The sequence below is a fragment of the Calidris pugnax genome, unplaced genomic scaffold (assembly GCF_001431845.1).
Source record: "Calidris pugnax isolate Ruff unplaced genomic scaffold, ASM143184v1 scaffold147, whole genome shotgun sequence".
Taxonomy (NCBI): Eukaryota; Metazoa; Chordata; class Aves; order Charadriiformes; family Scolopacidae; genus Calidris; species Calidris pugnax.
In genome coordinates this window covers 4,306,125-4,333,741 of record NW_015092359.1, presented here as the reverse complement: position 1 = coordinate 4,333,741, position 27,617 = coordinate 4,306,125, and the positions used below count along the sequence as shown (strand labels likewise).

The window sequence follows — 27,617 nt, the reverse complement described above, 5'->3', positions numbered from 1 at the left end:
GGAGTTCACAGTTGTATTTGTTGGGGTAAGACGATTTCTTCCCCCGGGGGCCTGCTCTGCCTGCACACTCGTGCTGCCCAAAGCGTGACAAGGGCAGAGGGAGGCCTGGCGAGGGCGAGACAGACTGAGCTCACACGTTCCTTGCTTGAAAGGGCAAAAAAACACTCATGCAGGCAGTGGAGCAAGAGGTCAGCGTGTGGAGGGGCCGAGGGTTAGGGTGGTAGAGGGATGAGCCGGCGTCAGCCCTGGGAGGAGACGATGGGGCGGCTGATGGTGCTGTTTGTTGTCATGGCCGAGAGCTCCCATCTGTAACACACCAATGGGATGGGGAACACTGAGAGAAAGCACCAACGCAGGGCCCCACGGCTGGAGCAGCTCTGCTGCACACCAGCCTCGGCTGTGGTCTCCAGCCCAGCCCGCCCCGAAGCTGCACAGTGCCCAGGGAGAGCCCCAGGGAGTCCTCAGCCAGGGCTGGAGCACCCCAAGGACAGGGAGCACCCATAGGGTGACCTCCCAGCAAGGCACGCTGTACCTGATGTCGTGGGGAAGGCAGGACTGGTCCAGGCTGTACTGAATCACTGCCAGCTTACACAGCGTCTTGAGGCTGGGGCCTGCAGAGAGAGGGCAGTTAGCCACAGCAGGGCTCACCTGGACACCACGGGGGGTCCAGACACAGTGCAATCAGTGCTACAGGGAACAGGGCAGAGCACCCCAGCCATCCCTCCCAGGGACAAGAAAAGGGTGCACGGCAGGGACAGAGTGGAGCAGTTTTCTGTGCTCCCACAAGAAATCTCTGTGAAGGAGTGCACTTCTGAGGAGAAGGATCTGGGGGTCCTGGTGGAGAGTAAACCATCCATGAGCCAGCAATGGGCCCTTGTGGCCAAGAGGCCAATGGGATCCTGGGCTGCAGAGGGAAGAGTGTGGCCAGCAGGTTGAGGGAGGTCATTCTCCCCCTCTGCTCTGCACTGGGGAGGCCACAACTGGAATCCTGCATCCAGTTCTGGGCTCCCCAGTTCCAGAGAGACAGGGAACTGCTGGAGAGAGTCCAGCGTAGGGCAACAGAGATGCTGGAGGGATTGGAGCATCTCCCTGATGAGGAAAGGCTGAGAGAGCTGGGGCTCTTGAGCCTGGAGAAGAGAAGGCTGAGGGGAGACCTTATTCATGCTGACAAGGATCTAAAGGGTGGGTTGAGGGAGGATGGAGCCGGACTCTTTCCAGTGGTTCCCAGTGACAGGACGAGGGGCAACGGGCACAAGCTGGACCATGGGAAGTTCCACTCCAATGTGAGGAAGAACTTGTTTGGGGTGAGGGTGGCAGAGCCCTGGCAGAGGCTGCCCAGGGAGGGTGTGGAGTCCCCTTCTCTGGAGATCTTCAAGCCCCGCCTGGATGCTCCTGAGTGATGTGCTCTGGGCAGCCCTGCTTTGGCAGGAGAGTTGGACTGGAGGATCTCTAGAAGGTCCCTTCCAACTCTGACAATTCTGTGAGTGCATGAAGAGCCATGAGCCCGGCTCAGGCCCACAAGTGCAGCTGCATCTCCAGCTGGTCAGCCTTAAAGCATGTACACCAGCCAGAGACAGCCATGTGGCTCCTAGAGGCAGGGACCTAGAGCCAGGTAGGACACGGTACAGTGCTTCACAGCAGGGCCTGCTCACAGGGCACCTCGTGGTGAGAGGTGCAAGCTGGGCAGGGAGGGCTCACGTACTGAAGTCGAGGATGTAGAGATCCGAGTGATCCATCAGGTCGAATTCATCACCCATTCCTTCCTCTGGAGACGGGCTGCAGAAGCCAAACAAAGTGGGTCAGTCAGTTGTCAAAACGCTTGTACACCGGTTATGGTCCCTTGGGTTCTCCACGGACTGAGCAACCCCAGGACTGTTCCTGGCCTGCCTGCCTGCCCCATCTTGGGGCCCTCTGATCCCTCCTGTCCCTCTGCTTCCCCCAGCAGCACCCAAAGCCATCGCTCTCCCAGCTCCTCAGAGAGCTGCACAGAGTCAGGGGGGCACAAACACACACCATCTCCTCTGCAAGCTAGGGAATGGAGGAGCTGCCACCTCTTCACACACGGCCACGATGACTCCAGCTGCAAGCCTCCCCCTCACCTCACCTGCCTCTGTTACTTTGCTGCATCTCCAAACACAGGTCCCACTTTACAGGGAACGACCCTTTTCCCTTCTTGTACATTGACAAGCTTCTGGCTGGTTTCACCCTCCTCCTTCCCCAGGTTCCTCCCAAAACACTCTCCAACAACTGAGCAACCTCGGGGCCTCTCCCAGAACTGTGGCACCCACCTTCGGGGCATGAGAAGGGTGATGGGAAACAGCTGTCTCCAGACCAGAAGCTTGTTTCAGGGCTCTGTTTGCTCTGCAATTCCACTGGATCCCACCCTCCAAAAAGCTCTACTCAGAGAGGCAAAGCTGAACCCCGGGATGAGGCTGAGGATGACTCTGAGCAGGCTGGAGAAGGGATGTTACAGCATCCCCTGGAGAACCCAGAGCACTGCCGGAGACTAACCACCTTCCCAGCAGTGCTGTACCATGGAAGGCTGCCCTAGTAACATGTCAGGAAACACAGACAGACAAAACTGCCTGGGCAGGAAGGGGTCAGCCCAACCCTACCTGGTCCCAAACACCACATGGGGCAGCACGGCACAGCCCTCACTGTGTCCTTTTACGGACCTCAGGCCAGCTTCACCTCATGGCCAAGGGAAGGCATACAATGGGAAATACAAGAATTTGGAAGAACATCACATGGGACAGGTAACTGATCTAGGAAGAACCAGACACCGCACGGTGGCACAGCACAAAGTCCAAAAAAGCTGTGCTGGTGTCCCCCAGTGAGGTAGGTGAGATGAGCTGGAGACCCAAGAAGACTTTTTGCAAGGCTCTCTAGTTGTGCTGGAGGGGCGCAGATCATGGGAGCCATGACCTGTATCCACCAGAGATGGTGGCAGGCTCAGCAAGTAGCTAGTGGCCATCCAAATTGTCCTGCAGCCTGCAGAAGCAACAAGAGGAGCCGTATGCAGCAGGACAACGCTGCTGTGCCATCCCTGCCCACCTCAGCTCTAGCTCCCCATGGCTGCAGGAGACATCTGCAGGGCTGCCACACGCCATATGTTACTCATGAGTCATGCCGTGTGTCGTCCCGGTTTGCCCAAAGCACGGCACCATGGAAACCTGTGAGCTAGATCCTCCTGTCTGGGAGCTCTCAGGAGCACCCATGCTGCTGGGGGGACACAGGCAGCAACACGCTGGACCACGCTGCCCCAGCGCTGCACTGGTCCCAGTGTGATAAGCCCAGTGGACAACAGGAAAGGTGCTTTGCAGAAGTTCAAGCTGCTGCCAGAAAAACATCCTTTTTTTTTTTTTTTTTTTTTTAAATTAGCTGGCATTCCTCTGACCAGCCCAGCACTTGGGACTGCTTTTGGGTTCTGCTGCAGAAGCTGGAGCTGTGTGCCTCCCGCCACAGCATGAGGTTTGAAAGAGATTGTGCCCAGCCACAGGCTGTTCATCGCCCCAGCCCTCAGGAGGTTAAGGTCTACTGCAACCACTGCAGCACGGCCACTGAGGTGTTTTAAGAGAAGCCTAGAGAAAGCAGCTGGGAAACATCTGCATGGCAGGGCAAGGACAGCCACTTCTCAGTCTGACTCGGGAATCGCTGTGGGCTCCAGCCACAGCTCCCGGGTTGTGACTCCAGAGAATCGGGCTCCACAGCTCCCGGGTTGTGACTCCAGAGAATTGGGCTGACTTCTCCCCCTCTGCTCTGCACTGGGGAGGCCACAACTGGAATCCTGCGTCCAGTTCTGGGCTCCCCAGTTCAAGAGGGACGGGGAACTACTGGAGAGACACCAGCATAGGGCAACAGAGATGCTGGAGGGATTGGAGCATCTCCCTGATGAGGAAAGGCTGAGAGAGCTGGGGCTCTTGAGCCTGGAGAAGAGAAGGCTGAGGGGAGACCTTCTTCATGCTGACAAGGATCTAAAGGGTGGGTTGAGGGAGGATGGAGCTGGACTCTTTCCAGTGGTTCCCAGTGACAGGACGAGGGGCAACGGGCACAAGCTGGACCATGGGAAGTTCCACTCCAATCTGAGGAAGAACTTCTTTGGGGTGAGGGTGGCAGAGCCCTGGCAGAGGCTGCCCAGGGAGGTGGTGGAGTCCCCTTCTCTGGAGATCTTCAAGCCCTGCCTGGATGCTCCTGAGTGATGTGCCCTGGGCAGCCCTGCTTTGGCAGGGGAGTTGGACTGGAGGATCTCTAGAAGGTTCCTTCCAACTCCAACAATTCCGTGATTTCAGAAGGCTGTAACTGAACATGTGTCATGCACTGACCAGTGCAGCTGTCGTGTTAAACCAATCCAAATTTGTTCATACTCCCATCTGATGTCCTGGACTAGTGAGGAACTAATCCAAATTTGTTCATACTCCCATCTGATGTTGGTCCTGGACTAGTGAGGAACTGCATCTTCAGGCATTTGTAGAGAACAGACAGCTTCACCTATGGTTTCCTGCCTCTGAGGTCTTGATGGAACAGCCAAATCACCTTAGAGACTGGTCACTGCCTCCCCTAGCACAGAGACACCAGCCTGTGCTGCAACAGTCATGCTTGGACCAGGGGAAAGCACTCCCCATGGCCGTTTGGAGAATTTGAAAGAAAGGAAAGGCAGTTTAAGTCCTGCTTTGGTTTGTCACAAGGCAATTTAGTGTGTCCTCACTTCTTAGGGACCTCATGCAGTGACTTCTCACCTCAGTGTCACTTGCTTCCCCACCTATGATCCACTAAGCTTCACACCTCACGGGACATGAGACAGTACTTGCTCCCCCTTCCTCCCCCCCTCCTCCCAGCACAAACTGGGGGGCACAGCTCACTGCTGGCAGGGAAGACCCGTTGCTGATGGCTCCCATCTGCCCGGATACGGGCAAGAGGCCCTTTAATTCCACCCCTGCGAGCTCACCACACCGCAATCTAATCTCACATCCACGTCACAGGAAACCCTAGACCATCCCTTATCTTACAAAGGAAAGCCAGCAGGCACCATGTCTGTGGTTTTAATCTCCAAACTGCAAGCAGCTAGGGGAAAGCCTGGAGTTCAAGACCAGGAGAGCCACAACTCTGGCAGGGTGCCAGAGGCAGGGTGCAGGGCAGCCCTTTGCCAGCCAGAGTTTGGCAAAACTGCTGGTTCCAGCTGCAGGGCAACTCCAGCACCTTGGCAAACACTCTTGGACCTTGCAACAAGCACCCGGCGAGAGCCCCTGCGCCCTCACCAGTGCCAGGCATTTCTAAGCCTTGCCAGGGAAGACACAGCCTGGAGCCAAACCAGGATCAGCACCTCTTCAGCTAAACTCCGTTTTAGTCACAGAATCTTTGCAGTTGGAAAGGACCTTTGAGATCATCCAGTCCAACCACAAAAAAAACCAAACCAAAAAAAAAAACCCCAAACCAACCAACCTCACAAACAGACACAAACCAACAATCTCAGGCACTAGAGCACGCCCTGAAGTGCCATGTCTACACATTTCATAAATACCTCCGGGGATGGTGACTCCACCACCTCCCTGGGCAGGCTCTTCCAGTGCCTGACCACCCTCTCAGCAAAGTCATTCTTCCCAATATCTCATCTAAACCTCCCCTGCCCCAACTTCAGACCATTTCCTCTGCTCCTGTCCTTATTCCCTTGGGAGAAGAGGCCAACCCCCACCTCTCTACACCCTCCTTTCAGGGAGTCGTAGAGGGCAATGAGGTCTCCCCTCAGCCTCCTCTTCTCCAAACTAAACATGCCCAGCTCCCTCAGCCTCTCCTCGTAGGATTTGTTCTCCAGACCCCTCACCACCTTGATGGCTCTCCTCTGGACACGCTCCAGCACCTCAATGTCCTTCTTGTAGTGAGGGGCCCAGAACTGAACCCAGCCCTCGAGGTGAGGCCTCACCAGTGCCCAGGACAGAGGCACCATCACTGCCCTGCTCCTGCTGGCCACACTGGTCCTGATCCAAGCCAGGATGCTGTTGGCCTTCTTGGCCACCTGGACACACTGCTGGCTCCTGTTCAGCCGGCTGTCCACCAACACCCCCAGGTCCTTTTCTTCTGGGCAGCTTCCCAGCCACTCTTCCCCAAGCCTGTAGCGCTGCCTGGGGTTGTTGTGACTGAGTGTTCCCTCTCCCCCTCATTCCCCTTTGTTGATGGTCCCCATATGCTTAAGTGCTGGTGGGTTCAAGAAGAAACCAGACCAGGGCTCCCCAGCTTCGACTTGAACACTGAGCTTAGAGCTACATGACTTCCTGGTGACTTGAATGGGACACAAGTGACAGGATTGCTGCTGGCCACAGCGAGACACCTCAGCTGGGGCAGGACTAGGAAAGAAACCGAGCTTTTGGATGCTACAGGAGCAGGCACCCTGCAGAAGGGCCTCTTGAACAGCGCACGTGAATCCTGTAAGGAAAGGCAGGACACAAAAGGGATTTTTCTGGCTCATCCTCCAAGGAGCCCCTGCCAGACCCCCTGCGCCGTGCTCACCCCCTCCCCCTCCCCAGGCAGGGAGGGCAGGTCAGGAGGCAGGACCACAGGGAGTTCTCCATTACAACGACTTCCTGGAAAACTTCTTATCTCGCCAGGCAGCTCCAGAATACACCTGATAACTGTTACAGGAAGCGAGCACAGTCCTCTCTCTCTCTCTGTACTCCTTCCCCAGCCTGCAAGACCCTCCCCTCCAGTCCAAACAGGCTGCATTCCTGGCTGCCAGCAGCTCTTCCCGTCCCAAAGCAGCGCTGATGAACCGGCCTGCGTCGGGGTTGAGCTTGGATTAAGGGACAAATTGAACACAGAAGGCGTTCAGTGAAAAAGAAGAGGGTGCTGCTGCCTTGCCTGGCTGGCAGAGGTAAACCAAACTCCAAAAGGCTGCTGTCACATTTGTCGTGGCTTGCTGGCATTTCCAAGGAGTGCCTGGGTTTAACGTCAGAGGTTGGCTGCTGCTGTAACACAAATTCACACTGAAGCACCCGAGAGCATCCAAAACTGCCATCAAGCCCTACCAAGCCTCCTACTGGACAGCGCAGCACGCAGTATCTGTTGAGGAGACTAGATAAACTCAGCGCCTCCGCACACCTCACCTGCACTAAGCAGTCCCTCACACCCACACGGACATTCTACAACCAACCACACACCCCCCAAGCACCCCCTTGAAGGCCCTTGACTCCATCACACACTGCTATAGGTCAGCCCACCAGCAGAACCTGTCCCACCTTGTCCTCTGCCCCAACCTGTCTTCACAAGTATCTCCGAAAATCCACCATCCCAGAGAAATCCCTGAAGTTTTCCAAACCACGTGGAGGGCTGAAAGCATTTCAGATGTGTCTGCAAGGTAGATGCTGGCAAACAGGGTTTCTGCTCCAGAGCTGCAATTTGTCATTCCAGACAGCACAGAGTGTCCTGGTGATGGGCCACTTCCTTTCTTCTAGCAGCTGTTATGGCTTTTGGCCGCAGCCAACTGTCCCACACCCTGACAGTATCACTTCCAGTGTTTGACAGCTAAATCCTTAACACCAGGTCCCTTTTGTGAATGGAAACTTTGCTGAGGAACACTGGCACAGAAGGAAACGTTGCCTTGTCATGTGTATGGGCTCCTCAAAGAGCTCTCGGCTGAGCTGACCCCCCACTTTCCAATGAAAGAAACAAACTGGTGGGAGAAGCAGGGCAGCTTGTAGGGGAGGGGAAGCTAGTCTGAGATCAGCTAGAGCAGAGCAGAGCAGGACACGTGTCCTTCTGATGGCAGGATCTCCTCCCCAACTCCCCACCACATCTCTCACAGAAAGCTTGACGACTGCACGGCTCCCTCTGAACAGCATGTTCCATACTCCTGCCTCTACTGGTGCAAGGAGGCTTGTCACCAGGTGCTTTACAATCTTACATCACATCTTTAATCCCCCCCTTCAGCTTTTTTAAAATCTCCACGATTTCTTACACTTGTAAGGTAGATGGAGGCAGTTGTCCTGTGCCTCTCAAGTGCATCTGGCTACAGCTACAGCACGGGGAAGAGCATGGAGGGACGCTGTGCCGAAAGGAACAGCAAAGCCTCTCCCAGAGCCACCCCACACAACTCACCTGGTGCCTCCAAAGAGAATGATTTTGTCCCCCACTCTGCAGCAGCACTGCCGGCGTCGAGGACATGGGCCTTTCCCCTTGGGCTCGATCTTCCTCCAAGAAAGAGAAACTAAAGGGTGGAAGAAAAAGAGTGCAGCAGCTTGTCACAAGAGCCTGGCCAAGATCTGGGTATAAAGCAGGTTATGGATTTTAAACGGATCACAGCAAAACAGGAGGCCTGCTGCCCCACAGATGTCATCTAACCAACATCCACCCTCCCTGTCCGCCTCCTCGCTAGCGACAAAATGATGCACTTCCATGAGGTTGTTACTAGAGGGTTGCTCAGATGCCAGGCACGACCTGCTGAGACGGGAGTTGCAGGTTTTGAAAGGTTTGCCTTTTCCTTGGCAAAGCCTGGGTGCCAGGACCCACAGGCTGCCACGGTCGGACGTCACAGGGACCTTGGTACTGTTACTAGAGGGTTGCTCAGATGCCAGGCACGACCTGCTGAGACGGGAGTTGCAGGTTTTGAAAGGTTTGCCTTTTCCTTGGCAAAGCCTGGGTGCCAGGACCCACAGGCTGCCACGGTCGGACGTCACAGGGACCTTGGTACGGGGCAGAGCTCCAGAGCTCCCAAACAACACTACAGGCTGGGGGAAGAGTGGCTGGAAAGCTGCCCAGAAGAAAAGGACCTGGGGGTGTTGGTGGACAGCCGGCTGAACAGGAGCCAGTAGAGTGCCCAGGTAGCCAAGAAGGCCAACAGCATCCTGGCTTGTATCAGGACCAGTGTGGCCAGCAGGAGCAGGGCAGTGATGGTGCCTCTGTCCTGGGCACTGGTGAGGCCTCACCTCCAGGGCTGGGTTCAGTTCTGGGCCCCTCACTACAAGAAGGACATTGAGCACTGGAGCATGTCCAGAGGAGAGCCACCAAGCTGATGAGGGGTCTGGAGAACAAATCCTACGAGGAGAGGCTGAGGGAACTGGGCATGTTTAGTTTGGAGAGGAGGAGGCTGAGGGGAGACCTCATTGCCCTCTACGACTCCCTGAAAGGAGGGTGTAGAGAGGTGGGGGTTGGCCTCTTCTCCCAAGGGAATAAGGACAGGAGCAGAGGAAATGGTCTGAAGTTGGGGCAGGGGAGGGTTAGATGAGATATTGGGAAGAATGACTTTGCTGAGAGGGTGGTCAGGCACTGGAAGAGCCTGCCCAGGGAGGTGGTGGAGTCCCCATCCCTGGAGGGATTTACGAAATGTATAGACATGGCACTTCAGGGCGTGCTCTAGTGCCCGAGATTGTGGGGCTCTTTTTTGTGTGTATGGTTGGACTCGGTGATCTCAGAGGTCCTTTCTAACCATGAAGAATCTGTGAATTTGTGTGAGCAGGCAGCCTCCTGCCCCCAGCACCCTGCCGAGGTCCTGGTCTGGAGGGAGAAGACCCAGGAGCCAGCTCCATCTGCTGGCAGCCATTGGGAATGCAGAGCGTCCTGGCAGACAGCTCGCCTGTGTGAGGGAAGCAGGACCAGATGGAGGAGAAGACAGCAGCCTTTGTCCTTGCTGCTCTCTGTGGCAAGGATGCTGAGGAGTGATTAATCACTAACGCACAGCACTGAAACCTTCAGGAGCTCTCACACTAGCTCCTAGATCAGCTTGGGCAGCCGCAAGTTGGCTGCTCTGAGGTAACTTTGCTACACAAAGCAATTAGGAAACAAAAAATCAGTCTAACGGACTGCAAAAAGCGTCTGAGGACCCAGAAGCAGCTCACAGGTTGACTGATATTCAGGGTACCAGCTGAAGAAATACCCCTTCTGCTGCACAGTTGGGTCTGGTACAAGATCAAAATGACAATGAGCAAGCAGTGTGCTCTTGTGGCCAAGAGGGCCAATGGGATCCTGGGCTGCAGAGGGAAGAGTGTGGCCAGGAGGTGGAGGGAGGTCATTCTCCCCCTCTGCTCTGCACTGGGGAGGCCACAACTGGAATCCTGCGTCCAGTTCTGGGCTCCCCAGTTCAAGAGAGACAGGGAACTGCTGGAGAGAGTCCAGTGTAGGGCAACAAAGATGCTGGAGGGATTGGAGCATCTCCCTGATGAGGAAAGGCTGAGAGAGCTGGAGCTCTTTAGTCTGGAGAAGAGAAGGCTGAGGGGAGACCTTATCAATGCCTATAAGTACCTAAAGGGTGGGTCGAAGGAGGATGGAACCAGACTCTTTTCAGTGGTTCCCAGTGAGAGGATGAGGGGCAACGGGCACAAGCTGGAACATAAGAGGTTCCACTCAAATCTGAGGAAAAACTTCACAGTGAGGGTGACAGAGCCCTGGCAGAGGCTGCCCAGGGAGGTCGTGGAGTCCCCTTCTCTGGAGATCTTCAAGCCCCACCTGGATGCTCCTGAGTAACATGCTCTGACAAGCTCTAGGCAATCCTGCTTCAGCAGGGGAGTTGGACTAGATGATCTATGGTCCTTTCCAACTCTAAAAACTCAGTGAAATTCAGTGAAAATTCAGTGAAGAGAGAGTGGTATGGTGATCCTGCAGCTCAAGTTGAGTGGTTTCCCTAGCTATGGTCTCTGGCTCCCCAAACCCCATTGCTTCTCTGTATCATCTTTTCTGCCAACAATTCTGCATATTTAAGAAGACAAAGTTTTGCCAACCACCCTTTGATTAGCTGTGTCTTTCAGCAACACTTTAACACTTTCTAACTGAAATTTGGAGACAGGCTGAGGAGGAACAGGGGTCCCAAGCACGGTAGCAAGTTCATATCGATGCTGTCAGAAGAGCCATTCCCCCAGGCCGGCTTCTAGCCCTTGGAGAGAGCACACCCAACACACTTGAGGGCCTTGAGCATGATCACTGCAAGAAGTTAAAAGCATAAATACCTGGATTGAATTTCCAGAGGTCGTGGAAATGTCTGTTCAGGCGTGCGTTGTAGCCACCAAATACATACAGCTCCCCGTTGTAGCTGACTGTGGGGAGTAAGCATAGACATCAGCGTGCCACCCAAGGTAGAGCCCAAGCAGGTCCCTCTCCCAACATCAAACACAGAGCAAAATGGTGCTGGTTATCCACTTTTGCTTACATCACCTTCACATGCAGGGCTACGTGCAAGGCTTTTTGGTGGGCAGCGGCTTTCCACAGAAGCCAGGCCCTCTCCACCCCCCACATCTCCACCCAGCAGACCCAACACCCCTTCTGAAGCAGGCAGGAATTTCCTTCCACTGTCCTCCTGGCTCAGCAGAGCCACACTCACATGCTGAATGGCTCCGCCGGCCTTCAGGTAGCACCGGAGTTGGAGGAGAGTCCAGCCAGGAGTTTGTTTCTGTATCAAAAACTTTAATGCGGTTGCAGTAGATCTCATTGTTGGAGTGAAAGGGCCCAAAACGATCAGCTCTGCCACCAAACACATACATCTTTGTTCCAATGATGGTAGCTGAATGGAAATCTCTCCAGCGAGCTGGTGTACCCTGCAGGGACAGAGTAAAACAGAGTAAGAGAAAGAATGCACACTAACCAGGGAGATGACACATCTTGAGGGAGGAGATGGGGTGGCTGCCTTCTCCTGGAGAACTTCCCCTCCTGCAGATCCCAGCCACAGCAGACAGAAGCTGTGAGACAAGCGTGGGCAGCTATCCCAGAGAACAGCAGGTATGAGATATCCTCCCCAACCCAGAGTGAAAAACAGACACTGACCTTGGCAGAGATTAAGGTCCACATCATGTTTGTGGTGTCCAATTTATGGATATCATTCGAAAAGCAGTCAGCCTGGAAGACAACAGAGCAGCCTGGTCACATCTGGTCCCAGGAAAGATGTTGTCCTACAGCCTTGGAGTATCCCTTTGGAGTCAGGACTTCCTAAAAGACATGGTGCTTGCTCCAAAAGGTCGGGGTAGGCAGCACACTTAACAAGAGGGAGGCAAAGCCCATTTCTTCTCCAAAGTATTGCGTATCTCCCTGAGCCTTCCTATTTATTTGGTCTTCACTTCCTTCCCCCAAGGCTGTCCTGCAAACAAGTCACAGCAGAACCCTGCCTCTGCTCCGTGCAGTGACAGAAGAAAGGGGCACTAACTGGCTTTGCTAAGGCCACCTGATTGAGAAGTAGAAGCTAAGATTACCCAGATTTCTTCCAAATAAATAGATGTGACTTTGCAGAGGTTTTCTGGAGCTTGGCAGTAGGCTGGAATGACATTTACCCACTTCCAAAGATTAGCACGTAAGGATTTGCTCAAAGGAGCATTAGACACGCTGACAGCCAGCGCAGGATGACCTATAGCTCCAGGTATTCTTAATGGGAGGGCAAGTGTTTCATGGAGGGCATCAGCAAGACGTGAGAGCAGGTATAGAATATAGGGAACATGCCCCAGATTAGGACAAAACCTCGCAGCAACACTGCAGACATTGGAAAGTGACTTTTCTGGCTCATTTCTCAGCCAAACTGAAGTAAACATAGATCAATATATATTTGTTAAAAATGTTACGTATTTATCTACCTGAATTTGGCTGAGGGATAAGCCAGAAAAAAAAATATATATATAAAAGAAAAAAAAAATCAAATCTATATTTTTACCTCTGTATGTTTGGGGAAGAAAAAAAGTCTTAACATTTTTTTAGGCCTACTTTCCCAACCATCTTCTCTGCAAAACAACGAGCATAACCTGGGTGATTAATGCCGTAACTTTGCCAAGTTATAAAATGAAAGCAACTATGGACACAAACATGCCCCTGTCTACTCTCTACACCGATGTCCCGGGTAGGAACACCCTCTTTCCCAACAGGATTGCCAAATAACAGTTAGAGAGACTAACTCACCAGCTGTTCATAGCCTCCGAAGATAAACATGCTCTTTGCCAGGACACAAGCTGAGTGCCCATCTCTCGCTCCTGGGACCATTCCAGACACCTTTGGCGTGAACCACTTGTGCGTGTCTGAAACAAAACGGGAGGCAGCGCTAAGAAAATACAGTAGGCGTTGGGATGGGATAGCTCTTTACTACCGTTTTGCATTTTTAAGACAGAAATCCTTCTCTCTTTCACCCACGGCACCTGCTTCTCCGGAGAGGCTGCAGGCTTCTTTCAGGCAAGGCTACCTGCCCAAACCTCCGCAGAGTGGAGTGACAGAGGTCCACAGACCTCGGGGACAGAGGTCTCAGGTCCTGGGCACGGCCGCTGACTCTGTCTGACCTGACCAAAACCAGCTCACGTTTTAAGTGTGAGTAGCACAGCACTGCTTGAGCAATGTTATTTTTATTTAATCCCTTGCAAAGCCTACTTGGGAGTCACGTATCAACTCCGCATTTACAGCTTGCAATTACAACGAAGCAAGGACACTAAGTGGCTGAACTGACCTCCCGGCGCGGGGATGCTGACTAACCCACCGAGGGAAAACAGCTCTCCAATCCAGGCATGAAGTCACTTTAACCACAAGCTCATCGCGTCAACAGAGCTACTGCGTACATCCCCACCTCTACAGCCCAGCTCTCCCTATCTTATCTCCTCCTGCTTGTTCCAGTCACGTCCCCTCTTTGAGGGGAGCCTTCCTCGCTCTACACCCTTCACTGTTTTCCCTTCGTGTCGCTCCCCCATGTCCCTGCACCGGCTGGATTCAGCCCCTTAGCCCGGCAAGCCCCAGGGGTTGGCTTGATTTAGGAGAGGACTTTAAAAATCCAGCCAGAGCTGTGCTCCGTGCCAGGGCAACATGGAGCCAAGCCAGTGACTCGCTGCCAAGTGCAAACAGGCACCTGTCCCGAGAGCCCGGAGAGGCACAGATAAGCCCCAAGGCAGCAAGAGACATTCCCACCACCCTCCCTCACTGCAAGCTGCCAAGAGCGGCGCTTATTTCAGGAGGTGATAATATTGGAGCCAAAGGAAAATTCTTCACGAGGGTAACTTCTCTGAACTTGGCCCGCGGCCACAGGGATCCACCTCAGGCTCCAGCTGGAACCAGACAAAGGGGCTTGCAAGGTCAACAAGAATCCCTGGGCAGCCTCTAGTGAGAAAGCTGCAGGGGCTATCGAGTTCCTTCCCTTCACGGGGCTGCTTCCGAGCCCAGTCACAGGGTAGCAGCAAGAGCTCACCCAACACATCACCTTAGAGGTGGCAAAGACCTCGACTTGTGATCTGCTCGGTAACCCCGGGGACAAAAATTGCACTCAGTCAGGACTTTATCCAGCCTGATGCAACTCCCAGGGTGGAACTTGCACCACAGATGCAGGACTGTGACTGCCAGCCTCACTTTCCAGGATTGGCAGGGGACAGGCACAACGTGTACAGACAGCTGCAGAGGGTTTTTGGAGCAGGGCTGAAGTCTGGCCTTTCCCTTAATTTTCACTTCATGCTAAAGAGCTGGAGTTTGGCAGGGAGACCAGGCGGCTCCCACTACAAGGCCCCTGCATAGGCAGAGGTTTTACTGGTGGCTTCCCAGCTGCATGTGTCAGGGGAAGGGGGAGACCCTGCGCTCGGAGAGCAGCTCTGAGACATTTCCTGGAGAAGAAGGGAATCCATGACCAAGCACCAGGGCGAGTGGTTTCCTTGCAAACCCAGCAAACCAGTTACTGGTCAGTATTTAGATGGACTTGCCTCCAGAATCCAGATGTACTCCTTTCCTTTCCTGACACTCTTGTCCACCCGGTTCCTGCTGGTACCTGCTCTCCCCAGGTGCTCCAGCAGCACTATGGAGAAGCCAACTGAAAGGCTTGAGGAGTTTATCTTTCAGATTTATCTAACTTGACTCATGCCTTCACTTATTTTGCCATCCTGTCCCTGACTACTACGGTGTTTTATTCCTCACTCCCCTTTGTGTTTCAGAAAGAAGGACCACCCTGCAGAGGAACAGCAGTCCTCGAGAGCTTCTAGCCCCTTCTTGCTGCAGCCTTCAGCCACAGTAAGGAATAATGTGTCACACACAAAGAACGCTTCAGTTGTACTTACTATCAGAGAGAGCACACAAGGCTGACAGAAAAATTAAAACCAGTTCCACTGTTAGACAAGCTCAGTAACCTCTGTTCAAGGGTTTTCACAGAGAGTCAAGTGTGCAGATACGTTGGCCACCCTTGCTCCCCTTCTAAACTTACAGCCAGCAACACCAATTCCCCGTTTGCACCATTTACTCCAGACTGTCACTTTGTTGAGAGACTGTTGAGGAGCAAAACAAGTCGGGGAGCAGGGCGATGGGGCAGAAAGAAGGTCTCAAAGGCAGTTGTGACAAAGAAGAGTGAGAAGCTGGAACTTACTGACATCAAAGGCATAAAGCACGTTGCAGGCTCCCTCAGTGTCGTTGCGACCGCCCCATATGTAGACGATGTCATCTATGAGCACTGCTGAGTGCCCATACCTCATGTAGGGCACCTCTCTCACGTGGTCCCGGCTGTTTGTCCACACTGGAGGCAGCTTGATCCAGCGCAGAGACACTGAAAGCAGAAGTTTGAGGCCATGTCAAATGCTAAGCCCGCTACACGTGCACACAGGTCACAGCTCATCCTGCAAGGCTCTTTTTTTTCCTCCCACTGTGACGAGGTGAGAAGCAGTCTAGTGAAGAAGACAAAGCTGTGTCTGACCCTGAGTAGTAGCTATTTAAGGAATATGGAAGCATAGTTTGTCACAGGAGAGAGCAGAAGCACCACCAGAGGACTCTGGACAGAAATAGGCTCCATTCTGCACCAGTTATACTGAAGAGGTTTCCACTCTGGCTCATCCTAGACTGTGAGTGAAGGTACAGCACACACACACACACACAGAGAAAAAAAAAAAATGGGGAAAGGAAAAAGTGCAGAGGTGATAATGAATGCAAACACTAATTCAGGCTAGTGATGTTTTTGAAGAGAGTCCAAGCTGGAACAATGGGCAGCACAGGAATAAATAATTCACTGCAGCAACGGGAACCCACCTGAAGGCATCGTTTGGACTTGGAGTAGTGCAGTTTAAGCAAAGCAATACAGCAGCTTTGTAGCAACAGGGTTTGTTTGCTTTTGTTTTGGTTTTTAGGCTTTAGATGAGCCAGCTGTCTGCCTCCTTCACCCCCATCCATACCCGAGTTCTTCCTGCTAACCCTTGTGTTACTAATAGGAGCTCCTTGTGATTGCAGGTTCTCCTTCCTGGCAGCCTGCATTGTCATGTTCATCGGTGGCCAGAGCAGACAACAGGTATTACAGGGTTTAATGACAGTGCAAGAGTCACAGCGAGTGTTACACGGCCATTACATAAAAGCACCCACGCACCCTCCCTCTACCACACGTACAGCCTCCGGTTCTGTTTTCAACGTGGAGATAACACAAAACGTAGCAGAAAACAGCCTGAAATACTAACATAGGGAAAGTGAAAGGCTCAGGCATCTTAAAACACTGAGCATCTTACCCCAGAGGCAGAAAGGGTACTGAGGAAGCACAGCCAATGCTAAAGTCAAGCTAGAAGGGATGTTCCCTACCTAAAGCACAGTCTGCCTCTTTGGAAGATGGATAGAAATCATCCAAAAGTTGGTATCTTGGCTTTAGCACTGGAGCCTGGCAATGCTAACTGAGCAAGGGCTTGGGAAGCCAGTGCCACCTCCCACATGGTGGCTGCAGCATCATGACCCTTTAATATTTGGGAGTGGTAAGAAGGGAAGACAATGCAAGAGCATTCCTTTGGGGACAGTAATTATGCTTCCACCATAAGAGCAGTGCTCTACTGTCACGTTTTACAAGCTGCAATGTTCAACTGCCTTGAGCACGAGAGCCCAGCCTCTGAACAGAGACAAATGCTCTTGTTGACAAGATCCTGAGCTACAGAATCACATGGGGTTGGAAGGGACCTCTGGAGATCATCTAGTCCAACCCTCCTGCCAGAGCAGGTCCACCCAGAGCAGGTTGCACAGGAGCAAATGAGCAGGTTACCTTGGCAGCCCTGTGCAACCAAGGCCTTCATCCAGTACTGCACAAGTCAGTCTTCTCCACAGTCAGATTGAGAGGAGCCAATTCACTGCATCTTACAGACAAACTAGTTTTACCTACATGCCACCTGCGTTTTAGGAGAGCTTTCAGCATGTCTGCAAAACTGGTCACTGGCTCTCCGCTCTTGTCTCTGCTCAGCTGGACCCATTCAAGCACGTCTGCAGTTTTTCAGCCACCTCCCTGTTCAGTAACCTCTCCAGTTCAAAGAGCACTGAATCAAGAAACACACCCTACCCTCTCCCACCACAGTCATGGCCTCCAGACTCAGCCACCTAACAGATACTGGCTTTCCCTACACAAACAGCTCCAGCTCTCGTTTCTTTGCTAAGCCACCTTGTGAATCTGCATCACAGCTGCTGCCAAAAGGGGAAGGCCTCCATCCTAGCCACGTGCCCCTCCTGACTCCATCGTGCTGTTTCCCCCCACAGGGAAACAGCTCAAGAGTCTGAACCCGGAGACATAACAGAGTGCATGGGCTCCCACCCTACCCCTTGCACGGTAGGGGCAGCTGAGCATGGTCACAGGGGGGGGGGGGGGGGGCGCTTAGCCAGCTAAATACCACCTCTTTTCACCTAGTTGAGTTAGTGTTTGTGGCAAACAAGGACAAACCAAACCACTGGCTACGTGGTTACTTCTAGGGTGTCCTTATCCCAGCAGTCTGCTGAACTACAGGCCCTCCGCGCCCTGCCCCTGAAGCTGAAAATACAGGGCTGCACAAGGGAAGAGGCTCCCATCTAAACTGGTAACTTTTTTTTGGAAATTAAGAGTCAGACAGCATGTTACAGAGTGTATGTTGCTAAGGAGCAGTGGGCAAGAAAACCAATAACCGAGTCCAGCAAGCCACTCCTTCGCCCACCACAAGCGCACGTTTACCTGCATTGAAAACATGGACGTCGATCTGTCGCAGAGTCTCATAGTCTTCTCCAGAACAATATCCACCAAAGGAATAGACTTTGTGCCCAACGGCCACGGCCGCATGGTTCACCCTCCGCGGCCCACCTTCCAAGTGCACTGCCCACCGTAGCATTCCTCCCTGCGAGCCAGTCTTCAGGGTCCCCAACACCACAACCGCATGCTTCCTGGGCCACCACCACGTCACCTGGCTCTGTAAGAGAGACAGAATGCTAAAATGACACAACCGATCTCACAGGTCTTCCTACCTTCCTTGAACACCAACCACAAAGGTCACATTGCTGTATCACAGAATCACAGAGTGGTATGGAGTTAGAAGGAAGATCATCTAGTCCAACCCCCTGCCAAAGCAGGTCCACCCAGAGCAGGTTGCACAGGAACGTGTCCAGGTGGGGTTTGAATGTCTCCAGAGAAGGAGACTCCACCACCTCCCTGGGCAGCCTCTGCCAGGGCTCTGGTACCCTCACAGGAAAGAAGTTCCTCCTCATCTTTAGGTGGAACTTATTCTATTCAAGTTGGTGCCCATTTCCTCTTGTCCTGTCCCTGGGCACCACTGAAAAAAGACCGGCACCATCCTCCTGACACCCTCCCTTTAAGTATTTATAAGCATTGATCAGATCCCCCCTCAGCCTTCTCTTCTCCAGACTAAAAAGACCCAAGTCCCTCAGCCTCTCCTCGTAAGGGAGATGCTCCAGGCCCCTCATCATCTTCATAGCCCTCTGCTGTCCCCTCTCCAGCAGTTCCCTGTCCTTCTGGAACTGGGGAGCCCACAACTGGTCCCAGTGCTCCAGATGGGGCCTCCCCAGGGCAGAGCAGAGGGGGAGGAAATCACTCATCTACCTCCCAATGGAGATGGTTTTACTCTCTCCTTGGGAAGGAGACACGGGGCAGGTACCGAAACCTGAGCAAGGCTGGGAAGAGAAAGCAGAGATGTCCTCGCTTACCAAATAAAAAACCACCACCTCAGGGTGGCCGCAGGGGCAGCCCAAGCCAAGCACCTTTGGCAAAGGCAAGCGAGTGCTGCGCGCCCGGCCGTGCCCCGGTCATGTACACGCCAGAACAATTTGTCCGCATGAATGAAAACACGGCGAGAGCCAACTGTGAAGGTGAAAAGAACAGAGCCAGAGGGAAGAGAGCGCGCTCTCCGAGGCAGTCGTGAGAAGCAGCAGAGGAAAATAGATAGATAAAAACAACCAACACCAGCACCCAAAGAAATACACCCTCCCTAAAGCAACCGGCTTCCCAGTTACGGGGGTGGACTACAACCACTAGCTTTTGGACTCAATGATTTGGGGTGGACTACAACCACTAGCTTTTGGACTTAATGATTTGAGCACGAGGGCCCAGCTTAATTAAACACAAGAGACCAGAAACACCCTTGTCTGGGGAGAAAGCTGTTCGCTAATGAACAGAATAAAGCCTTCCCCCCCCCAGAAAATCCACATGTAACTATGAAAATTTTGTAACATCATATAGAATCATAGAACGGTTTGGGTTGGAAGGGACCTTAAAGATCATCCAGCTCCAGCCCCCCTGCCATGATCAGGGACACCTCCTACCAGACCAGGTTGCTCCAAGCCCCATCCAGCCTGGCCTTGAACCCCTCCAGGGATGGGGCAGCCACAGCTTCTCTGGGCAACCTCTTCCAGTGTCTCACCACCCTCACAGCAAAGAATTTCTTCCTAAGATCTAATCTGAATCTCCCCTCTTTCAGTTTAAAACCGTTACCCCTTGTCCTGATGATATCTCAGTTAAAAACTGGTATGTTTCATGTTTCAAACAGATGGCTTCAATCAGTTCTTGGAGAAGTCACTGCAGCTGATTTTTTCCAGAGAATTCCCTCTGGATCTGAGAATATGGAGCACCGTCCTGTCCAGGACTGAAAAAGCGAGGTCAGTTCAATTCTTTAACAGTTTCTTCCCCAGCTGAACAACAGCCATTGGACGAGACATCAGAGTTTCAGACATCCTAAAGAAAATTCTCATTTTTACTCCTTGGTCCTAGTTTCTTGGAAGATGCAGTCAGCACGCACCCACCCCACAACCAGTTTTAGCATTTGCAGAATGCAGGGACTTTTTGCAGATGCCTTAGAACGAGGACTAAAATTCCTACACATTTTCTCTGTCCTTTTTTTGGAAAGCAGCAAGTTTTCACAAGGAGAACTTTTCTCCCATTCAAAGTTTCCGATGTAGCTGGAGAGCAGCGAGGAGGCTGGTCTCCTCCGGTCCTTCAGCCAAGCAGAACCACCGCTCACAACCCAAGCATCCTTATGGCCCACCAGCAGCCTGGTCACCAACAGCTCCTACACAATTCCCACCTGCACAATTCCATTTTATCCCCACCTGCACAAAGAGTCAGAGTTGCAGCTCAACAGGGAGCTCTGGGCATGGAACAGAGCTCAGGCTTCCAGCTCCAGCCACGCGGACCACAGCCAGTTCAAAACCATACCCAGGAACCAGTCGCCTCATTCCAGAGCTCCTAAATCATAGAATGGTGAGAGTTTGAAGGGACTTTAAAGATCATCAAGCTCCAACCCCCCTGCCCTGGGCACGGACACCTCCCACCAGACCAGGTTGCTCCAAGCCCCATCCAGTCTGGCCTTGAACCCCTCCAGGGACGGGGCAGCCACAGCTTCTCTGGGCAACCTCTTCCAGTGCCTCACCCCCCTCACAGCAAAGAATTTCTTGCTGGTATCTCATCTAAATCTCCCCTCTTCCAATTTAAAACCGTTCCCCCTTGTCCTGTCACTGCACTCCCTGACAAAGAGTCCCTCCCCAGCTCTCCTGGAGCTCCCTTCAGATCTTGGAAGGCTGCTCCAAGGTCTCTCCAGAGCCTTCTCTTCTCCAGGCTGAACAATCCCAACTCTCTCAACCATAGCAGAGGCATAACCATCCCTCTGATCATCTTCGTGGCCCTCTGCTGAACCTGTTCCAACAGGTCCATGTCCTTCGTGTGCTGAGGACTCCAGAGCTGGACACAGAGCTCCAGGTGGGGTCTCAGGAGCGCAGAGCAGAGGGGCAGAATCCCCTCCTTGGCCCTGCTAGCCACACTTCTCTTGATGCAGCCCAGGATGGGGTTGGCTTTCTGGGCTGCCAGTGCACACTGCCGGCTCATGGTGAGCTTCTCGTCCACCAACACCCCCAATCTCAGAAAATCTCAACAAAATGGGAGTAATTCCTTTTGAAATTTCCCAAAATAGAGACCGGCAGTCAGAGCATGCTCTGTACCTGAACATTATGGCAACAGAACACCTGCAAAGTCTGAACAGAGAGCATCCTGCAGTCTGGTAACGGACAACCACGGACCAAGGAATGCCTCCTGAGAAGCTACTGCTTCTTAACAGCAACCACCATCACCTAAACTGCCGCCAGCAACCCAGAAAAGTAATCTCAAGCTCTTCTCCAGCAGAGCTGCTCTAGAAGGGCCCAGGAACAGCCTCCTTCTGCTACAGGCCATGCTTCACCGCACGGCTGGGACCAACCCAAATTCAGATTTGGCAGGTTTGGTTTTGTTGGGTTTTTCTTTAATTACTTTTTTTTTTTTTGAAGCCAGGCAGCACCTCTTGTACAAATCCTCCGCAAAGCTACAGAACATTTGAGTTTCCATGGAGACCACCAAAGTCACCTTTCAGGCTATTTCGAAGGCTTCACATTTCTAAATCTGTTTCTTGCCTCAGTCATGAGTTATCACTAAAAAAAAAAAAAATAAAAATCAAACCAATATTATCCTCCAAATCGCTTCTTGGTTAAGTGTTTCTGTAAGAGACTCCTCTTACAGGAGCTTAACTGGACTTTATCACCGGTGTCAATATTTTCAACACCCTTCAGGCTGAGCCCGATCCTGGAAGATTAAGAGGATGACTCCGACTTCCAAGTTCTCCACTTGGCTCCTCCCGGGGTTGGAGGTGCACAGCAGCCTGGCATGGCCTGCAGGAATCCTACCAAGCCACTTGCCTTTTCTTTTTGCCAAAAAAAGAGGGGTTTTTTTTTGGAAAAAAAACTCTTCTTCACCCTTGGGAGCTGACTCAAGCTGCATGCCAAAGGAGCATGCCACTGCCGGAGCAGGACGTTGGTCCTTCCACCCCAACAGGAGCCCGGCTACCCTGCTCAAATGGCTTCATAATTAAGATTAATCATAGGAAACGAAGGCTGCACATCCTAAACCATTAATCTGGTCAAACCAAGAGGCAGCAGCTCAAGGCCCAGCTGGTTACACCGTCGGAAATGATGTTGGTGATGTTGCAATGTTAAGTTTCCTACAATTACAATTCCTGGGAAAGGTTTTTCCAGACGTGAGCCCTTCCCAGGAGGCAGGTGGTGGTACGTATGGTGGGGTTGAGGTTTCACCTGGGCTTGGGAGGGGGGATCCCCCTTCAGAGCAGAGACACAGCTGGGTCAGCACGGCCTCTTGCTGCTGCTCCACAGACCCAGGGTGGGGAGAAACGCTCGTCCGCTTTACGAAAAGAAAACAATCAGCAGCGTGAAGCAATCCTTACAGGATCATATATTAAAAGGCAAAGGAAAACACAGGATTTAACAAGCTGCCAAGGGATTTTTTTTTTTTTTTTCCAAACCCGGGCGCTCTCTTCTCTACGCCATCACAAAAACATCCAGCCAGACTCCATCTTCCTCTTCTGCCACCGGCCACAACCCAACCCCAAAACTGTCACAACATCTTCCCGCCATTGCCAAGTGCTTGTTCTCCTCTTTTTGGCCACACACAGGTCCTCCTCCCTGTGCAGCCTCACAGCCCTGTCTCCTGGGGACCCCCCTGCTTCCCCCCATGCTTTCTGCATCCAGCTCCAGCCTCTCCTCTCCTGCCTTTCTTGGAAATCGTTTCATCAGAGCAGTCTTCTGTCCCAAAGCCAATTTTCCTCCTGCAACTCCCTTCTCTGCACTATCTTCAAATACAAGTTGACTTTTCCCCCCCCCTCCCTCAAAAAATGATTTTATTTTCTGTCCTACAACTATGCAGGCTGTTAAGTTCCAGTTCAGGTTTTGTTTTCCAACGATGATTTCTACGATATAAAGGAGGACATCAATACACCCCTTTCCAACCTCATTCCTATGAGGACTTTTTAATAGGAGACATTAATACACTTGACATTAAGCGGCGTTGCCTTAGATTTCGTTAAGGATTACAGGAGGCACAGCCAGGGGGAGAAGGGAACAGCAAAACTGCTACGAAAGAATTTATTAACAATTTCTCCCAACTACACAACATTAAGTGCCGCAAAATACATTCTCTGATTTCAAGTTTAGCACACCAGCAACAGGGGGATAGGCTATAAAACACAAAAATACTGAGAAGAGGTAAATTGTACCAGAGAACCAGGAGGGCACTGGGGCGGCACACATCCAAGCTGAAGCAAACCAGGTGCTTTTCACTCAGGGGCAGTTGGTGACACATTCATCACAGATCACAGAAAGGGCTCTCACACGGGGGAAAAGTGAAGCTTGAATCACTTAAGTCACAGAAGTTATTGCTACTGCCAAAAGTCAGAGGAGCCCAACTGTAGAAGGCTCACCTTCTCCACGGATTCCTGCAGACGCTGAGCTAAGCCTGTGTCCCTTTTCTGGATCCTGCTGAGCCACCTCTTTCCTCCCTGGAGCTGCACCTCTTTTAGAGCAGGCTCTGTGGTTCATCTGTGTCCACAGTAGAAGCTGGTTGAAGGTCTGAGGCATCTCAGATTTAGCACGTTCAGCTGGAATCGGGCCCCAACGCCCCCCAGCAACTATGACTATATACTTACAGGGAGACCAAAAAGCTCTGTCAAAACAAACACAGGTTTCTTAAACCGGGAAAGATTTTTCTAGATGGAACAAAACCAAGGAAACTGTGCTCCCACACGCTTTGTTAGCTCCATACGTGTTCCCTCACCTTACATCAGGAAGCTCTGGCTGCCTCTCTTCCCCAAATCTCAGCTGGGAGAAGCGATGCATGGGGGGCTTCCCGAACACACACACGTACACAACACATCCACACTCTCGGGGTCCCTTCAGAGAGCAGCACATCTACTTGTGTTGAAGCCACCACTTGCTTTCACCCATACACACATCAGCTCTCCATCTCTCCAAAAAACTAATAGATCTAGTTCATTTCATTTTGCACTCATACAGGCAACCACCCAATCTTCACGACCCCCCATTTCCCTGGTCTGGCATCATCTTATCCAGAGTTACAGTCAAGCACAGAGAATGCAGAGGAAATTCGGGTTGAAACCCTGAAATCCTGTCATTAATTGCCAGGAATAAGAACGTTTCTAAAAATCAGGTTCCACTTCACCTGCTGCTGAAGCACCTGATGCTGATGATGCTGGAAATTAAGCGAGCAGAGCGACGAGCTGTTCCCGTGCCACCAAACGCAGGGAGGCTAAAATTAAAAGAGCGCTCCAAACAACCTGCTGTGGTCCCACAGAAATGCCCCAAGCCCTCCCGCAGCACCACAAGCCCAGGTAACAACTTCCAGGGTAAAGTTGTGCAACAAGAGCCGTGGGGTGACCACAGGCTGGCTCTGTCACTGCGGTCAGGTGTGACACCTGACCACAAGTGGAAGATCACAAGCCTGTTAGCAGAGAAATAGCTATGGACGCCCTTTGACACCTTGTTCTTCACCAGCGTCGACAGCCAGCAAAGGGAGAGCAGCAATTCCCCAGGGGCGTTTCAGCACTAAGCAAGGGAACAATCAGAATTTAAGTCAGCTCTTTGAATACAGCACCTATGGACAACACTCCCAAATCTCTGGCTGCGCTGTCGTCTGAAGACACACGTAACGCCTGAAAGAACCTTCCTCCTAACTGAGTTTACACCTGACAAGAGTCTACCAGCACAGCACAGAGCCACCTGAGACCACCAGAAAAACCTCTCCACAATTTCCCACTAGCATACCTTCCCAAACTGCTGTGGTGACTTGAGCAAACATAGTTGGGGAAAAAAAAAAATCCCAAACAAACAGTAATTATGGTTTTTACAGTCAGATTTTTCAGCTGTTTGTTCTATTGGCTTCAGATTTTCTATTTTCAGTCCCTACCAGTAACTATGAAAACATTTAATTCGAGACAGGAAGCTGCTGACCATCCCCCAAGTACAGCACCCAGATGATAATCTCAGAACAAAAATATACATCCTTGGATCCGCTTCTTTGCGCAAAGGGAGCCCACTGGGCTGCCTCGTTCCTCTTCTCACACAGAAAGAAACCCAGAGCCATTTCTGAAAGCTGCTCAGCTTAGCCTTGCTGCAGTCAATTCCTACAGCAAAGCAGGGGGGAACCCCAGCAGAAGGTGGCCCAGATTTTCAAGGGCTGGCTCTGTCACCCCCAGAATTACAGCACCACCCCAAGCACAGCAGCCCGACTGCCCCTGCAAAGCTCTCTCCAGAGAGCAAATCCTACCGTGTGGCCGCCTCGGTCCCCGTCTCCCAAAAGATGCCAGCCCCAAGGTTTAGTAACACCTAAAATAGCCCTGCCAGCTCACAGCAGGCCATATAGACCGTTCTATTTCAAGCGCATCCAACTTACTGTTAGCGACAGCACGAGAACAGCCCGCTTTCTTCGCCCGTGCCTGACATTTATCTGATGCTTTGACTATTTATGCTAAGGCAGCCTGAAACTGCAAGCTTGCACATTCAGAGGCTTGGACACCGGGCAAGGCAATTTCAGCGCCAGTAAACGAGACGGTGCTAAAACAGCTCCCCGACACCCCTCTCCTTAATTTTTGCCCAAATATTTTGCCCACCCCCCCGCCAGGCTTTTGCCCCCAAGCCCAGCTGAGATGCTGCACCTTCTCCCTTTCCTCACCTCACCCCCCAAACCCCACCGCCCCTTCCCAAAGATCCTGACCCTTCTCCTGTTCTTCACCTCGCCCCCCAAACCCCATCGCCCCTTCCCAGACAATCCCAGACCCTCCTCCCTTTCCTCACCTTGACCCCAAACCCCACTGCTGCTTCCGAATAATCCCTTCTCCCTTTCCTCACCTCAAACCCAAACCCTACCACCCCTTCCCAGAGATCCCGACCCTTCTCCCTCCCTTTCCTTACCTTGCCCCCCAAACCCCACCACCGCTTCCGAATAATCCCTTCTTCTCCTCACCTCATACCCCCAAACCCCACCACCCCTTCCCAGACAATTCCAGACCCTTTTTCCTTTCCTCACCTCGCCCCCTAAACCCCACCGCCACTTCCAAATAATCCCTTCTCCTTCTCCCTTTCCTCACCTTGCCCCCCAAACCCCATCACCCCTTCCCAGACAATCCCTGACCCTCCTCCCTTTTCTCACCTCGCCCCCTAAACCCCACTGCTGCTTCTGAATAATCCCTTCTCCTTCTCCCTTTCCTCACCTCGCACCCCCAAACCCCACCGCCGCTTCCCAGACAATCCCAGACCCTTTTTCCTTTCCCCACCTCGCCCCCCAAACCCCACCGCCCCTTCCCTGACCCCCTCGTCCCCTTTCCTCCCTGTCAGGAATCTCCCTCGGCCTCTGGTCGAGCTGTTTCTGCCCCGCCGAGGGCGGCCGCCCCCGGGAGGGAGCGGGCAGGGGGCAGCCGAGGTGACAGCTTAACGAGGAGCCCAGCCATTACCCGGGCTCCCCGGTACCGGCCTCGGCGCTGCCGGGGGGGGGAAAGGGGGACTGGGAAGGCCCAGGCGCCAAGTCCCCCGAACCCACCGCAACGGCCAAGCCCGGCTGGGAGCCTCAAGGGCCCCGAGCCCCGCGGGGACAGAGCGGGGAAGGCCCGGCGGGGCGAGGAGACGGCGGGCAGCCCCCGGAGGGAGGGTGGGCTGGTAGCCCCCTCACGGGTACCCCCCTCAGGGCCGCCCCACGGCCGACAGCGACGGACTCGGCCCTCACGGAGGGGGGCTCAGCACTCACAGAGGGGGGGACTCGGCGGTAGCTCCAGCCCCCCACCACAGCTCCACCGCCACCCGGACCCCCTCAGCCCCCGGTCCCCACCCTTTTTCCTTTCCCCACCTCGCCCCCCAAACCCCACCGCCCCTTCCCTGACCCCCTCGTCCCCTTTCCTCCCTGTCAGGAATCTCCCTCGGCCTCTGGTCGAGCTGTTTCTGCCCCGCCGAGGGCGGCCGCCCCCGGGAGGGAGCGGGCAGGGGGCAGCCGAGGTGACAGCTTAACGAGGAGCCCAGCCATTACCCGGGCTCCCCGGTACCGGCCTCGGCGCTGCCGGGGGGGGGAAAGGGGGACTGGGAAGGCCCAGGCGCCAAGTCCCCCGAACCCACCGCAACGGCCAAGCCCGGCTGGGAGCCTCAAGGGCCCCGAGCCCCGCGGGGACAGAGCGGGGAAGGCCCGGCGGGGCGAGGAGACGGCGGGCAGCCCCCGGAGGGAGGGTGGGCTGGTAGCCCCCTCACGGGTACCCCCCTCAGGGCCGCCCCACGGCCGACAGCGACGGACTCGGCCCTCACGGAGGGGGGCTCAGCACTCACAGAGGGGGGGACTCGGCGGTAGCTCCAGCCCCCCACCACAGCTCCACCGCCACCCGGACCCCCTCAGCCCCCGGTCCCCCTCAGCCCCAGCCCCGTACCTGGCGGCGGGAAGGCGGCCCGGCAACCCCGCTTCAACGACCGTCCCCGCCGCTCCCTGGGATTTGTAGTCCGGCGCCGCCCCGCCCGGGACCGCGGGCGCCCTCCCCCGCCGGGGCGGTACGGCCCCGCAGGGGCCCTCCGAGGGTGGCAGGCCCAGGCCCCCACCGCCCCTCTCCCTTCCCCCCGGGGGGGGCGCCTCGCCCTGTCCCGCT

At 53.6% G+C, this 27,617-nt stretch overlaps 1 protein-coding gene across 3 annotated transcripts; it reads right to left on the bottom strand.

Moving 5' to 3' along the window:
- Positions 1-27,617, bottom strand: KLHDC3 (kelch domain containing 3). Of its 3 annotated transcripts, none has more exons than XM_014962435.1 (11): positions 27,405-27,617; positions 17,840-18,071; positions 15,272-15,448; positions 12,853-12,968; positions 11,737-11,808; positions 11,297-11,510; positions 10,926-11,012; positions 8,086-8,194; positions 1,703-1,776; positions 533-611; positions 1-306 (listed from the first exon to the last, which is right to left on the bottom strand). In XM_014962435.1, exons 2-11 carry the CDS (start codon positions 17,991-17,993, stop codon positions 240-242), a joined length of 1,149 nt encoding a protein of 382 aa, XP_014817921.1. In that variant the 5' UTR covers positions 17,994-18,071; positions 27,405-27,617; the 3' UTR covers positions 1-239. The 3 variants fall into 3 exon arrangements, with proteins under 3 accessions (XP_014817921.1, XP_014817922.1, XP_014817923.1); XM_014962436.1 differs by lacking the exon at positions 27,405-27,617 and adding an exon at positions 25,394-25,503; XM_014962437.1 differs by lacking the exon at positions 27,405-27,617 and adding an exon at positions 25,268-25,368.